General features: G+C 59.1%; 1 protein-coding gene and 1 long non-coding RNA gene across 3 annotated transcripts in view; one reads left to right on the forward strand and one right to left on the reverse strand.

Moving 5' to 3' along the window:
- Window positions 1–865: 865 nt before the first annotated feature.
- Window positions 866–1,928, reverse strand: LOC118012993. Of its 2 annotated transcripts, none has more exons than XR_004679890.1 (3): window positions 1,686–1,928; window positions 1,217–1,382; window positions 866–905 (listed from the first exon to the last, which is right to left on the reverse strand). It is a non-coding gene; the product is annotated as an uncharacterized LOC118012993 (long non-coding RNA). The 2 variants fall into 2 exon arrangements; XR_004679891.1 differs by having other exon boundaries at window positions 877–905; window positions 1,234–1,382.
- Window positions 1,929–2,334: 406 nt separating this feature from the next.
- The window catches only part of CAPN2 (calpain 2), a 40,522-nt gene continuing 28,615 nt past the window's right edge, over window positions 2,335–14,241 (forward strand). Inside the window, exons 1-2 of the mRNA XM_035008637.1 lie at window positions 2,335–2,679; window positions 6,943–7,012. Coding sequence (XP_034864528.1) covers window positions 2,443–2,679; window positions 6,943–7,012 — 307 coding nt within the window. The 5' untranslated portion in view covers window positions 2,335–2,442. The remainder of the gene's footprint in view (window positions 2,680–6,942; window positions 7,013–14,241) is intronic.

Here is a 14,241-nt window from a genome sequence, read left to right on the forward strand (position 1 = left end):
GACCAGGAAAGGGATGGAGAGGAGCTCATCAGATCCCCAGCAAGTCTGCTTAGTGAGAAGGCCTGGGACTGGGAGGTGCAGAGGACACTGTTGGAGCTTCTGAACCCACTGGATGGGTTCCGACCCAACACTCAGGTAAAGGTGACTGCAGCCACCAACAGGGTGGACATCCAGGACCCTGCACTCTCCGCTCAGGCGGTCTGGACCTGAAGATTGAATTCCCCATGCCCAGCGAGGAGGCCCGGGCCAGAATCCTGCAGATCCACTCCCACAAGGTGAACATCAGTCCTGATGTGAACTACAAGGAGCGGGCCCGCCGTGCAGATGACTTCAGTGGGGCCGCATGCAAGGCCGTGTGTGTGGAGGGGGCATGATCGCACTGCTCAGGTGCGCCACGAACTCACACATGAGGACAACATGGAGGGCATCCTGGAGGTGCATGCCAAGAAGAAAGCCAACCTGCAGTTCGATGCACCTGCCCCCTGGTCTCATGCTGGGTAGATGAATAATAAAACATGGTTTCAGGAAAAGAAAAAAAAAAAAACTAACATTGCGGAGAACACCCAGGATATCTTTTTTTTTTTTTTTTTTTTAATTCCAAAGACTTCTAAATGTTTCCTGACAGGTCATAGTCTAGCAGACAAATCCTAAATACTCAAATCTCAAACTATGCTTCAAGATGGACTATCTATTCCTCCTGTTCTTCAGGCTAAAAGATAATTTATTTTTTTAAAGATTTTATTTATTTATTTGACAGAGAGAGCAGAAGGGGGAGCAGCAGAGGGAGAGGGAGAAGTAGACTCCCCACGGAGCAGGGAGCCCGATGTGGGACTCGATCCCAGGACCCCGGGATCATGACCTGAGCCCAAGGCAGGCGCTTCACCGACTGAGCCGCCCAGGTGCCCCTAAAAGATAATTAAAAAAAACAAAAACGTTAAATCATGACCGACTCTCATCTAGCCATAAAATGAACACGTTAAAGATTTAATTTAGCTCATTAATTAAATGAGACAACTAAGCAGATGCTACATCTGGTTCAAAGGGAAAGTGCAAGAAGCACCAGTTTATATGAAATGAAGCATATTGAAATGAATGGGCCAACCGCCTCAGCTGACTCCCACAAGGCGGGGAGACCCCTGCACTGGACAGGATTCACGTGGATCCCTACATTGCCGCGGCCATGTTATCTACAACTCAGAGTCATGAAACAACTCACACCCAATGAAAGGTTACCATCTGGTAGGCTGGGAAGTCGTGCTCTAAACCAGGATGTTCAGCATTATTGACATTTGGGATCAGATCACTTTGCTGTGGAGTGTAAGAAGTTGAGCAGCATCCCTGGCTTCTACCCACTAGAGGCCAGTGGCTCCCCATCCGCAGTCCTGACAATACAAAATGTCTTCCATCAAGGCCAAGTGTCCCCTGGGGTAGGGTAGAGAGGGCAAAGCCACCCCCTGTTTCCCACTGAAACACAAATGCTTGCCTCCTAGTGCAGGGAGGGGGAGGACGAGCAGTCCCAGCGCACCCGCGCCTCCGGGATGGAGCCAAGAAGCTCCCTCCCTCCCAGCAACACCCCACCACCACCCCGCCCCCGGGGGAGGGGTCACCGGCACTGCTCTCCAAACACCCCACCAGTATTGACTCCGTCCTCCCCTTCAAGGTGAGTGTCAGATAAACAACAATACCTGGGGTTGGTAATCTCTTCACCCAGCCTGGGGCTCGAACTCACCACCCCACGGTCAAGATCGCATGCTGCACCGATTGAGCCAGCCAGGCGCCCCACGAGTACCTTCTCAGTATAAGTATGCCCCTGCAATATCCGGGACATGCTTACACGGAGGAAATGTTGGTGCTAACCCGAAATTCAGAATGTATTTTGAGTGGCCAACCCCGGAACCCTGTGTGTGATGTGCAGCGTGTGATTCTAACAGGCGCTGAGGCCTCGGAATCCCCGTGCTGCCCGCGACCGCTGGTGCGACACCGGGTCACCCAGCCTCTCCGAGGCCCGCTGTTCGCCTCAGCAGGATGGGAACCCAGCGGGGGGACACCCGTCTCCGGGGTTGCTGCGAGCGGTAAATGAGAGGCCGTCTGCGCGCTGTTGGACACAAAGTCGGGGCCCCGGTGATGGCCGCTGATTTAGTCCCGGACCCGCCTTCCAGCCCTGGGGGCGGAGCGTTGGCGGCCGGTCTGGGCCGCAGGTGGCAGCCCGCGACCCCCGGCGCCGAGGCCACACCCCGCCGGGAAGCCCCAGCACTCCGGGCGCCGAGGCCACACCCGCCGCCGGGCGCCGAGGCCACACCCCGCCGGGAGGGGGCGCCTCCTGCTGGGGGAGGTACCGCCCGCGGCGCCGCCGACCGCAGTCCAGCCGCAGCGCGCCCAACCAGGCCGCGCTCCTTCCGACGCCGGTCCCTGCTCGCCGCGCCCCTGCCGAGACCCCGCGCCATGGCCGGCATCGCGGCCAAGCTGGTGAAGGACCGAGAGACGGCCGAGGGGCTGGGCTCGCACGAGAAGTCCATTAAGTACCTCAACCAGGACTACGAGGCGCTGCGGGACGAGTGCCTGGAGGCCGGGACGCTCTTCCAGGACCCCTCCTTCCCGGCCATCCCTTCCTCCCTGGGCTTCAAGGAGCTGGGACCCTCCTCCAGCAAGACGCAGGGCATCGAGTGGAAGCGGCCCACGGTAGGGCGCGGGGCCGGGGGGCGCGGGGGCGGCGGGGGGCGCTGGGCCCGGGGTGGGTGGGGTGTGCGGTGCCGGGGCGGCGGGGGGCGGCGGGGGCGCGGGGCCCGAGGTGGGGGGTGTGCGGGGCGGGGGCCGGCAGGGGGCGCGGGGCCCGGGGTGGGTGGAGTGCGGAGGGTGCGGGGCCCAGGCTGCCGGCCGGCCTAGCGCAGCGGGGTCTGGGAGGGCCTGCGCCCGCCGCCGAGAGCGCGCCAGGAGCGCACTGTGCGCGCCCCTCCCCGTTATTCGGTGCAGGCGCGTCCGCAGCGTGGGCCTGGCCTCTCTCCACCCCGACGCTTCCTCCGCCAGTCAGGCGCGCCCTGCCCTCCGGTGCAGTTACCAGGCCGGCCAGGGGAGCCGCCTTCGGACTCCACAAGATGTCGGGGCGACATAGGAGCCCTGGGAGAAACTTTGCTTGGACTCCCGCGGGGAGATGGTGGGAGGAAGGTCTGCGGGGAAAGGAGGGTGGGAGGCAGTATCTGACCAGGAAACGTCAAGCTCTAACTCAGCTTGTGTCTGCTTCAGGGAAGAGGGAAACCCGCAGCCTGGTCCTTTTGTGAGTAAGGATTGTCTCATGCAGTCGCGGTTAAGATTTATCCAATCAGAGTTTCGTGTTTATTTTTCCAAATGGGAGCTGGTGAGACCTCTGCATAACATTTACCCTGATGATTAACGAAGGACGGGAGTGATGCAGCACAGAGCCAGATGCTCCTCCTCATTGCACTGGCCCAGAATCCTCCCTGGGGAATCTCGGGGGGCCCTCTAAGCTCCCTTGTCCTGCCCACGCCCCTTGCCCTGGCAGGCCTTGGGACAGCTTGCCCCCTCCTCCAGTTGTCCATCCGGTTCGCCATGGACCTCTGCAGGCCCCACCTGCCATGGGACACTGCATGGTATTCCCCTGCCAAATCTGAACAAGGCTTCCTGGGAGCCCAGGCTCTAGATTCCTGACCTGAGAGTAAAGTTGCCGCCCTGCGTCCACTCCTCTGGACCTCCCAGGTCACCTGTTACCCTAAACAGCAAGCGCAGTAGAAATGCCCTAGGTGGGGTCCCCAGCACTTGAGTTCATTTCTTGTTCACCTGCTGGGTGACGCTGCCTGGACCTCTAGCCTCTCTGCTTCCATTTCTTCATCTAAAAGGAGAGATGTTGCCTAAGTATTTTCCTCTTTATTTATTATTCTTTATCTTTTATTGTTCCTCACAGAGCCCTGCTAACTTTCCTCAAGTGTTTTTGCAGTTTATAGGTATAATTACGTATTATCTGTCCTTCCCTCAGAACTGCAGGGACCCCCTGTGTATTGGTCACCAGTGTGTCCCCAGAGATCAGTGCCACCTCGTCCAGCAGTCCTGAGCGCCTGTTAACACTCCAGGCACTGTCTTCAATGCTTGGGATACATCTGTGAACAGAGGGACAGTGATTCTTCATGGAGTCAGGGAATGAATGAAGGCAGGGTTGTAATGAGCCTCAAGTGAAGTTATAGTTGTGAAGGTGACAAATAAAAGAGAATGTATTCACCTGACACTAGCATAGTGCCTCGCTCACAGTTTACAGAGTGAATTTGCACACTCCTTCACTTGTTCTTTCATTCACTGTTAAATAAGCACTTGCTGAACACCTACTGTGCCAAGCACAGTATGTCTAGTTTCTGCCTCCTTAAACTTTAGGGGCTGGTGAGGGGAGGCAGGTCGCCCAGGAGGTAGAACTGCCGGTAGAGCTTCCAGATGGGCGAGAGATCTGGAGCCATCTCAGGACCCCGCCATGTCAGGATGAGACAGGCTGCGAGCTGCACAAGTTGGGGTGGGGGGGAGGCTGTTATGTTCCCATTCAGCAGTTGAAGAACTAGAGGCTTGCAGAAGTTAAATATTTGCTCACACAGGTGTCCGGGGTGGAGCCGGGACTCTGTCCGGCCTGTGGGTTGGACAGCTACCCTCTGCCTCCGTCCTGCCTTCTCGAACACTGCTGTGGTTGGGGTCAGGCGAGGGAAACAAAATGTCCCCTGGATCTGGACACCAGCGAGTCACTGGGGACTTTGGAAGAGCAGCTGCAGTGGGAAGGTGGTGCAGAGCCAGTCGGCTGGGTGCTGTAGGTGCCACAAGTGAGGGACCCAAAGCAGGAAGAGCGTCATCAGCTCCTTTGAGAGGGTATCTGAAAAGGGACAGGGGAGTGGTGGGTAGGGCGGGCCGTGGGATTTGAGAGGCTGTGGGATGTGTCATGTGTTGAGTCACCAGGGAGGAAGGGGTGAGAGGCAGACAGCAGGAATTGGTGACACGAGGTCCCAAGGAAGGGAGAGCAGGGAGCAGGCAGGCCAGGCAGGCCCTGAGTGGGAGGGTGTGCTCCTCCCCAGGGAGGGGTTTCCTGACCTCGCTGCTGAGACCAGCTGCAGTGCTGAGGAGGTCGGAGCAGGGGCAGGCTGCCTGAGTCCCCCTGTGCCCCGAGAGCACAGACCTCTGGTAGCCTCCAGATTCAGGGACTATCATCCCCTTGTTCTTCAGTGGCAATAACAATAGCTGACTTCTGTGGAGCGCTTACCAAGGACACTTGGTGTCACTGAACACCCTGTGGGGGGTACACTTGTCACACCGTCCCCATTCCATAGATGAGGAAACCAAGGCCAACAGAGGTGGAGGACCTTGCCCGGGTCTTAGAACCCGTTGGAGTGGCAGGGCCAGGGTTCAGACCCCGCTTGTCCGGACCCAGAGCCCAAGCCCTTGACCCCGTCCCCAGGGTCGCATCCAGGTTTAATCCAGTGCCTACATGCCATGCGCGAGGCTCACTTTCCTGAGGCACCTCCAGGGGCCACCCTGGGCTTTGCCTTCTTTGGAGAGGCTGCCCGAGGTGTGGGAAAATTTCTGAAACAGTGGAAAATCCTGCTGGTGGAAGAGCCTGGCACACAGAGGAACGCGGTGTGATTCTTGGGCTCTCGGCACCAAGCCCAGTGTGTCCATCGATGAGCTGCATGAGTGCTTGCCTGGCGGGTTCGGCTGTCCCGTCATCCCCCCAAGCAGCCTGACCTGAGCAGGGAGGGGACCGTGGCGAGGCGTGAAAGGAATGCACTCTGCTGTAGAGTGATGAGCAGGGACAGGGGACAGGGGGCCGGACCCAGGCCCCACCCAAAAAAGGCTTCTGCTTGACCGAGAGGGACACACCGAGGGGTGTGGGGTGGAGCACCGGCACACCGAGGTCGCCCAAGCCAATGAAAGCCCAGATTTATGCCTGGCTTCCTCTGGCTTCCTCTGCGGTTTTGGGTTGGAGCGCTTCAGAATCAGGAAACAGAGAGGGTGGCGGGAGGGGCCAGAATTGTTCCCGATTGCCTCCATCGGGCTGTGGGGGGCGGGGGGATAATCGTGAGTTTTGTTACTAATCAGTGAGGTTGTAACACCCTTAGAGTTTTGTTACTAATCGGTCAGAGGCAGCCTCGCAGCAGAAAGAGTACAAAGCTATTGTTATCCGCCAGTGAGTGCAAATGCCAGTGCTGTCTGTAACTTAGAGCCGCTATCTTTGGACACATTGTTTTACACTGTTTTATCTCTGTGGCCTGTTTCCTCCCCGTAAGATGGGGACGGTACCCATCTGAATCCCGGAGAGGGCCCCATGACATAAAGCACCACGCACAGCACCCCTCTGCAGCTGCTTCCCGAGACACGGATGCTGCCGATATCCCGCGCGCTGGGCGGCTTCAGAAGGCTAGATCCGTTCCCCTGTACACGCCCCCCAGCAACACTGGACGGGGCACAGCTAAATACCAGACGGCAGAGTACAAGTGCTCCGGGGCTCAGAATCCCAGACATGAGCGAGGGCTGGACTGTGAAGGAGGGCTTCATGGAGGAGGTGGCAAGGAGGCTTGAAATACGGTAGGAGGTGAAACAGGAGAGAACAAGGTGGGAAAGGAATCCCACGAAGACAAAACAGCTGATGTGCAGGAATGGAGGAGAGGGGCTGGTGGGGCTGATGGGGCGGCCCCAGAGTATGAAGGGACCCCACAGCTGATGGAGAGGAAGTAGAGACATGAAGTAGGCTGTAGGCAGTGCGGGGCGCTGGGGTTCCATGGGGCAGGGGTACGAGAAGTTGCCCATGGCAGTCTGGCTCTAACTGCAAAACTTTCCCTGGCGGGGGGACGGGGGTGCGGATGGCGGAGAAGGCGTCTGGTGCACCCACTGGGAACGGAGGTGTCCTAACTCCAAAAGCATGTGCCTGGTGGCTTGACAGCACTCTGTGGGTCTCATTCCCAGGAGATCTGCAATGACCCGCGGTTTATTATTGGAGGGGCCACCCGCACGGACATCTGCCAAGGAGCCCTGGGTAAGTGACGGCACCTGAAACGGGCTGTGGGGTCTTGTCTGCAAGGCTGTGCCTCTCCTCCCTTCCCAGGCAGCCTGTTGGCTTCCATTTCCAGAAGCTTCCTGGGATTTCTTCTCCCCTGAGGTGCCCATCCTGAGGCACACATGAAGCCTCCTGGGTCCCCTGCTCTGGGCTGGTTGTTGAGGCTACACAGATGCGCCCACTGGAGGGTGCAGGGGCTTCTGGATTCCAACTTCTCATTGCGCTCAGACCCCCCGGGGGGCAGAATGGCTAGCGGTGGACGCAGTCGGGCTCTGGGCTGAGGGCAGGTGGGAGGACTCCCCCAGGCCAGTCACAGCCCTGACACCTCCATTCTTGGGGGCTCGGGGCCCAGGGGTGGTGACTCAGTGTGAGGGAAGAGGGAAACCTGAGCTCGCTGCTGAGCGGAAGTCAGAGCACCAGGGTGTTCTCAGTGTTTGCAAGATGGGCTCACCATGGTATCACAACAGTGGGAAGCAGCGCTTCTTGTTGCAAAGGTGGTTGTAATGTTCGTTTAAATGCACGGGGAGGGGGGAGCCGAACTGTGAGGGCCTGAGGCCGAGCCCTTGTTTTCTCTGGATGGACGCAGTGCCTGCTGAGCCTGGACCTGCCGAGTCTCCGGCTTCGGTATGAACTCTCCCAAGGCTTCCGTGAAGGCTTAACGTGGGCCTAGGACCATGACTTGAGATGCTCGTAGAACCCTCTCGTAAGGAACAGGAGCCTGTGGTCACTCCGATAAACCAGAAGCTTGTTTCCTGCGATCAGCTTCCGCTTGCTCCCCAGACTAGTCCACCTGCAGCAAAATCGATCACCTGGAATCGGACCGCCTTTCCTGGCCCACTTTGCCCAGGTTCCGATACTCAGAGTAATGGCGGCTTGTGTTTCTTGGGTGAACACTGCACCAGACACTAAGCCATGATGCAGAATCCCCGCGGTGCTGTGATTATGCTTATCAATGAGGACACCGAGGTCCCGGGAGTAACGGCGGAAGTGAGGGTCTGGGATACAAGCACGGACCGCGTGATTCCAGGGCCTGTGTCCTCAGCCCCCGGGCCACACTCGTAGAAGGGGGCTGGAGAGTCTCGGTCCCCGAGCGACGTCAGGGCAGCTGTATGAGTCTGGGAGCCGCACAGGAAATGCCTCTCGGAGAACATGCCCAGCTGGCCTGAGCCCAGCCTCTGTGTGCGGATGCCTGAGACGCTAGAGCACATTCTTAGCTGCAGGGAACACCCCCCGCCCCCCTTTCCTTCCCTCTCCCCCACAAACAATAGAAGCCAGGGGTCCTTGGGCAATGGGAGTTAGCTGACAGAGGCCTTGGCCAGCTCTGGGGGCTTGGGGGATTGGTCACACCAGGGCTGGACTCCACACGTGGCCCCAACATTTACTTTAATAGAGCGTTATGACATCTCAAGGGCCAAATTGCAAGTAGCAAATGCAGGATTTGAGTGTTCTTTACATAGCACCAGGCCTTTCGGAGAGGAGACAAGTGGACCTTACATTCCAGGGGTACAATTCCTGAGATCTGCCCTGGGTCAAATAGAAACAAGATTAAGTGTGATAGCCCTTTTAGAATTCCTCAGTCATTGGTCTGTAATTTCTAAGGCCGTTTGCTCTCTTGGCCTTTCCTTTCGGAGGCTGCTGGTTGGAGGACTGCCTGTGGAATGTGGTTGTCTGGACTCTCACCCGCCTCTGGTCTCTGGGCGCAGGGTGGTGACTGTGGCCAAGCCCGAGCAGGCTCAGAAGCATCTGGAACAAGGGACTGTGGCCGCGGCAGCTGGCCACACGAGCAGAGTGGCAGCTGGGGCTCAGCTCCTGGACTGTGGGCAAGTCCTCACGCAGGTGAGGCATTCGGCTGCTCTAAAGTAGTTCCTCCCACCTGCCACGGAGCGTGGACCACATGCTCCAACGTGGAGCGCGGCCAGACCGTCTACAGCAGTGACAGCCCGGCCACCACGCGCATTTCTGTGTGCCCAGCTGCAGGCAGTCACCCCAAGTCTGCCGTGAACCGCCCCCCCACCACGCAGACCAGAAGACAGCCCAGGGGTGTGGCTGGGGGTACAGGCAAGGCCACAGAGCTGAAATGCGTCAAAGGAGAGAAGCAGATCCGATTGTAAGTCTTCCTGCACTCCTCAGAGCTGCCCTGACACCGTGACTGTGTCAAGGGGACCAGGAGGTGATGTTCTCAGAGCAAAATTCACTTTCTGTCCGGAGACCCACTTGGCTCACCAGGGACCCCAGGCGGTGCCGTCCATAGACTTGTGCATTTCTGGGTGCCAGTGGGCCCAGCAGTGGGCCATCCACAAACCACCCCCCTCTCCCAGGAGGCACAGCCCAAAGCCCCAGCGAAGTCGTTCACGCTGTGTTTGCAGAACTGCCCCTACAGTGAGCAGCTAAGTAGAATCTGGACTCACGGCTGGTGACCTGCTCTTATGGGCTGGAATCACCCCCAGAAGCCGGGAAAGTCCGGAAGCTGAGCTCCTCCCACTGTAGGTTTTCACTGTGCCTCTGCTGAGCTTTCTCCAGTGCCCCCAGAGTTCCCACAGCCCCCCATAGCTCTCTCTGCTCTCCCCAGGCTGGTCTCACCCCCCAACACCACCCCAGGGCCCCCAGGGGATGGCTCGAGGCCACCAGCAGCTGTCAGAGCTCTTGAAAGGCACAGCCTGTGTCATTGTCACCTGGAGGATATTCTCCAGGCCCCTGGGGCGGTCACCCTGCCTCCACACCCAAGAGGCACCTGGGTCCCCAGAGCACCTACTAGGCGGTGTTGGCTACAGGTGTGCTCGCCACAGCCCGGCCCGCTGGAGAAGCACCTGCTCCCTCCACCAGATCAGCCTGGGGGTCCTGGGGCAGGTTACCCAAGCTGAGACTCAGTTTCCTCTTCTGTAAATGGGAATAATGACACTACAGTTGACCCTGGAGTCACACGGGGGTTAGGGGCGCTGATGCCCCGCACAGTTGAAAATCTGCATCCAACCTGACTCACCCAGAATTTAACTACTAATAAGTGTTGTAAATAATCTTTATTTATTTTTTAAAGATATTTATTGGAGAGAGAGAGAGAGCATATGCACGAGCAAGGGGGAGGGGCAAAGGTAGAGAGAGAATCCCAAGCAGACTCCACACTGAGTGTGGAGCCCCACACAGGACTCAGTCTCACGACCCTGAGATCATGACCTGAGCCAAAACCAAGAATCAGGGACACTTAACTGACTGAGCCACCTAGGCGCCCCTGTAAATAATTTTAGATGATTTACATTATAATTTTTTTTAAAAGTCATTTTTATGGTAGGTGCCTTTTGAAATGTTAATAGACTTTATTTTGTGGCACAGTCTTAGATTTACGGAAGAACTGAGAGGACAGTACAGAGAACCCCACCTACCCCACACCCAGATTCCCCGTCTCGCTGAGCTCTTATTATGGCTCAGGACCCAGCACTGATACGGCATCATCGAAATTTCCTCAGCTGTTCCTAGTGTCCTGGCTCTGCTCCAGCGTCCCACTCAGGGACCACGTTATATTTGGCTGTTGTGTCTGCATGGGCTCCTCTGGGCTGTGGCAGTTCCGATGCTCCTTGCATTTTAGGGTTCTTGTAGGAGGCCCCTCTATTTTGGAATGTGCAGGTGCCTTTAAAAAAAATAGTGTGTGTAGTTTTAAAAAAGGGATGGAAAATTAAGTGTCCGCCGGTTTGGTGGAGAAAGTAAATACATTCTCTTCTCTTTGCAATAATCGCTTCGCGGCCAGCCCCATCCTCACTGCCCCCCCTGCCCAGGGCATCTCCAGCTCCTGGAGCAGATGTGTGGCCGCTATGACTCATTTCCTCCCAGCCTCCCTTCCAGTTGTAAATACTCCCCCCAGCTTTGTTCCCCGAAGGCTGCAGCCATGCTCCCAGGTCCCTTCCTGCTGCCCTAGGACAGTCCCAGAAGCTGGGACAGCTGGAGCGCTAACCCTGCTGTTTTCCCCAGGCCCCTGCCCTGCCCTGGCTGCCCCAGCCTTGGTCAGCACACAGCAGGCTTCCTGACCTCGGGACCCCAGAGAGCAGGGGCAGCGGGAATTCTCCCCCAAAAGAACCCCCCCCACTGTTGCATACATTTACATCTGAAGCCCCCGGGGTGCCCAGGAGTTTACAGGGCTCCCCCTGCTCCCCATTGGCCTCTGATCACACTGGCTTTTCACTTGTCAGGGGCTCCCTGAGCCAAGAGCCAGGCCACATCCTTCTGGCCTTCCGTGTCTGCCCCTGAGATGAGAGTTGGATCAGATTTTCCTAAGATCCCACTACTTCTGACATTCTGTTACTCCAAAAATATGCTACCTTCTGCTGGCAGGAACCCCCCCCCCCCCCCCCCCTTCTTCCCCCCCCACCCCCCCCCCCCAAGGGGGCCCCCCCATTTCCCGGCTCCAAGGTCTGGGGAGCCCTGCTCAGATCACCCCCCAACGGCGTCAGCCGCAGGGGGGCTGGCGAGGCGCTGGCCAGCAGCAGTACGGGTGATGGAGCCCCAGGAGAAGGGGGGTCCACACGGCGGGGGGCGGCCTGGCCGGCAGGTGTGCGTTAACCAGGACGGAAGTGGCCTGTGTCTGCACTCCAGGACGGTAGCACGAGCCACGTGTGCGTTGTGGCCACTGCGGGGGGCGGCGCAGCGGCCCGGGACGCCCTGGGGTCGAGCCTCCTGCCCCTTACTCTCCGGGCTGGGATGGTCCTCACAGGCCTGTGTCTCCGCCCGAGCCAGGCTGGGCACATGCATCCGTGAACACCTGTAAGCAGCAGGGTCCAGAGGGGGGACGTGGGGGTCCGTCAGGCCGAGCGTGGCCGTGGCTCTGCGGCGCGTGGCTCTTCGCTTTGGGCGGATCGCCGTCCTCCTTAAGCCTCCGTTGCCTCATCGGCGAACTGGGCGTAAGGGAAGCACCTGCCGCAGGGCTGAGGCTGAAACTGAACGCACCTGTGCCGCTCCGGGCGGCCGGGCGCGTGGGAGGGGCGTGAGTGCAGCCCGTGGGCGGCGCTGTTCCCGCGAGCGGGTCTGGTGCACCTGGGGCGTGCGCGCATGCGCGGTGCCGGCCGCCGGTACCTGCCGGGCCGGGCTCTGGACCTCGCGGTCAGCAGTCCCCGAAGTTGTGGAGAGGGACAGGAGGTGGTGTTCGGAGAAGAGCTCAAGGGGCCCCGTGCAGTCCCCTGAGCCCCACCGGCGGGGCCCACGCTCTGCCTGCAGTGTGCCTTTATCCCGAGCTCCCGCCTACTGCCTGCGCGTGGGAGCGAAGGTGACGCTTGTGTCCTCCCTTTCCCATCGGGTGGGGAGCTGCATGACTCGGTTTCTCGGTCTGTCTGGCGGTTTGGATCAGAGTGCAGAGCTCATTCTTGTGGGGCTACTTTGTACTGGGGTCTTCTCTCCTGCACCTCACGCCCCCCTCCATGGGGAGATTTTTGTCCACAGTTCAACACTGCGGATGCCCCCAGGGACTCAGGAGGTTGGGGGCTCCTCCTGTGGGGTGGATGAAGGCGGCGGGGGTCAGGGGAGAAAGGGCGTGGGTTTGACTGAGCCCCAGTCCCTGGAGCTGGGGAATGCAGCTGAAACCAGCACCAGGTGGCTTCCTGCTGGTCCCCGGCCAGCCAGGGCCCAGCTGCAGGCAGGGACTCCCTTCCCAGCATCCAGTGGTCCAGGCAAGTTCAGAGTCAGGGCTCACGTCCTCAGCTCCCTCCTTCCTTGTAGGGCCCCCACTCAGGCAGGGGAAGGGAGGGGCAGGGACACATGGTCTGGATCATCCGCTGGCTCCTGGAAGGAGGCTTGTGTTAACCAGGGCGGGGTGGGGCCCGTCGCCCATAGCCTCGGATGTAAATGAGCAGTGATTGGGTGTGAGGGCATTCTGGTTTGGGGGTGCCCTTTTCTGGGCTGCTGTGGGGCATGAAAGGGTGATGGGAGGGACGCCCCATGGGACTCATCAGCCACCATCCCACAGGCCTGGGCCCCTGGCAGGGTGTGAGCATCTTCTGGAGAAGCCCCTCCCAGCAGCTCCCAGGGGTGGCCCCGGTTGGCCCCTCGGAGATTCTGTCCCCTTCCTTCCAAAGCCGGTCCAGTGGCCTCCCTCCATAAGCTCCCTAGGCCTGTCCCCTGTGCTGGAGACCATTAAACACCAGTGTGTCAGGAGGGGTCAGATGTGCCCAAACCAGCCTCAGCATCTGGTCTGTTTGGAAATTGTGTAGCTTCACACGGAGAGCAAAGGAGCAAGGCACTAACACAGTGAGACCAGGGCCATCGAGACTGAACACAGGGCAGGGCCTCCCACCCTCCATGCTGTAGGGCGGGCGGCGGCATTCCTGGCCCCTGGCCACTGCATGCACCAGCCCCCACCCAAACTTGACAGTCAGAAATGCCTCCACACATTGCCAAGATCCCCTGGGGTGGGGGAGTTGGTGGCAAAGCGCCCCTGGCGGAAAATCACTGAACACCAACACCGGGGTGTGCAGGGGAGAGGGTGGGGAGGGTGGTGGGAGCCTGGAGGGAGCCTGGAGGAGGAAGCCACGGTGGTAAATGATGGGCAAGTTGACAAGGCTCCGTACCCCCACACACACAGTTGGGAGGAACCAGCCTGTAAAGTTGGGGTGCATTGCTGGGATGTTTGAACTTGTGGGAGGAGCTCCAGCTTTCCCCCACCTGGGGAGTTTCTGCAGCAGAAGACGGGCTGCCCCTGCTTCTTGGAAGGTGCTCCCCTTCTGGGGCAGGCGTGTGGACTGCATCTCAGGCCCTGGGGTGCCCCAGCGACGGCAGAGTGACTGGGCGCCTTGTGCGCCATCCCCACACCGTCACCTCCGTGCTGGCCGTCCTCCTGCTGGTGCCCCCCCCCCCAAATGGGGCAGGCCATCACAGTCAGCAGGTGCATCTTCCTGGCCAGATCTCAGGAGAGCAGATTCCAGGAAGGTCCCTGTCTCGCTACACCTGTATCTAGCGTTGTAACCCACCCCCAAAATCAGTGGCTCAAAATAACAGGATTTTCCTGTTCACTTACACGGGTTTGAAGGATGGCTGGGGTCAGCCCCGTGACTCAGGGCCCCTCCCGCACTTTCAGCCACTGGGCTGGGGTCACCTGAAAGCCCCTCACCCACCTGTTTGGAGCCTGGACTGGAGGCCGGGTCAGCAGGGGCCCCGGGGTCCCTGTGCCTCTCATGTGGCCTCTTCCATGGAGGCCTCAAGTGAGCTGAGCTTCTGGGCGCTTGTCCAGGGAG

The sequence above is a fragment of the Mirounga leonina genome, unplaced genomic scaffold (genome assembly GCF_011800145.1).
Source record: "Mirounga leonina isolate KUSES-001 unplaced genomic scaffold, KU_Mleo_1.0 Mir_152, whole genome shotgun sequence".
NCBI lineage: Eukaryota > Metazoa > Chordata > Mammalia > Carnivora > Phocidae > Mirounga > Mirounga leonina.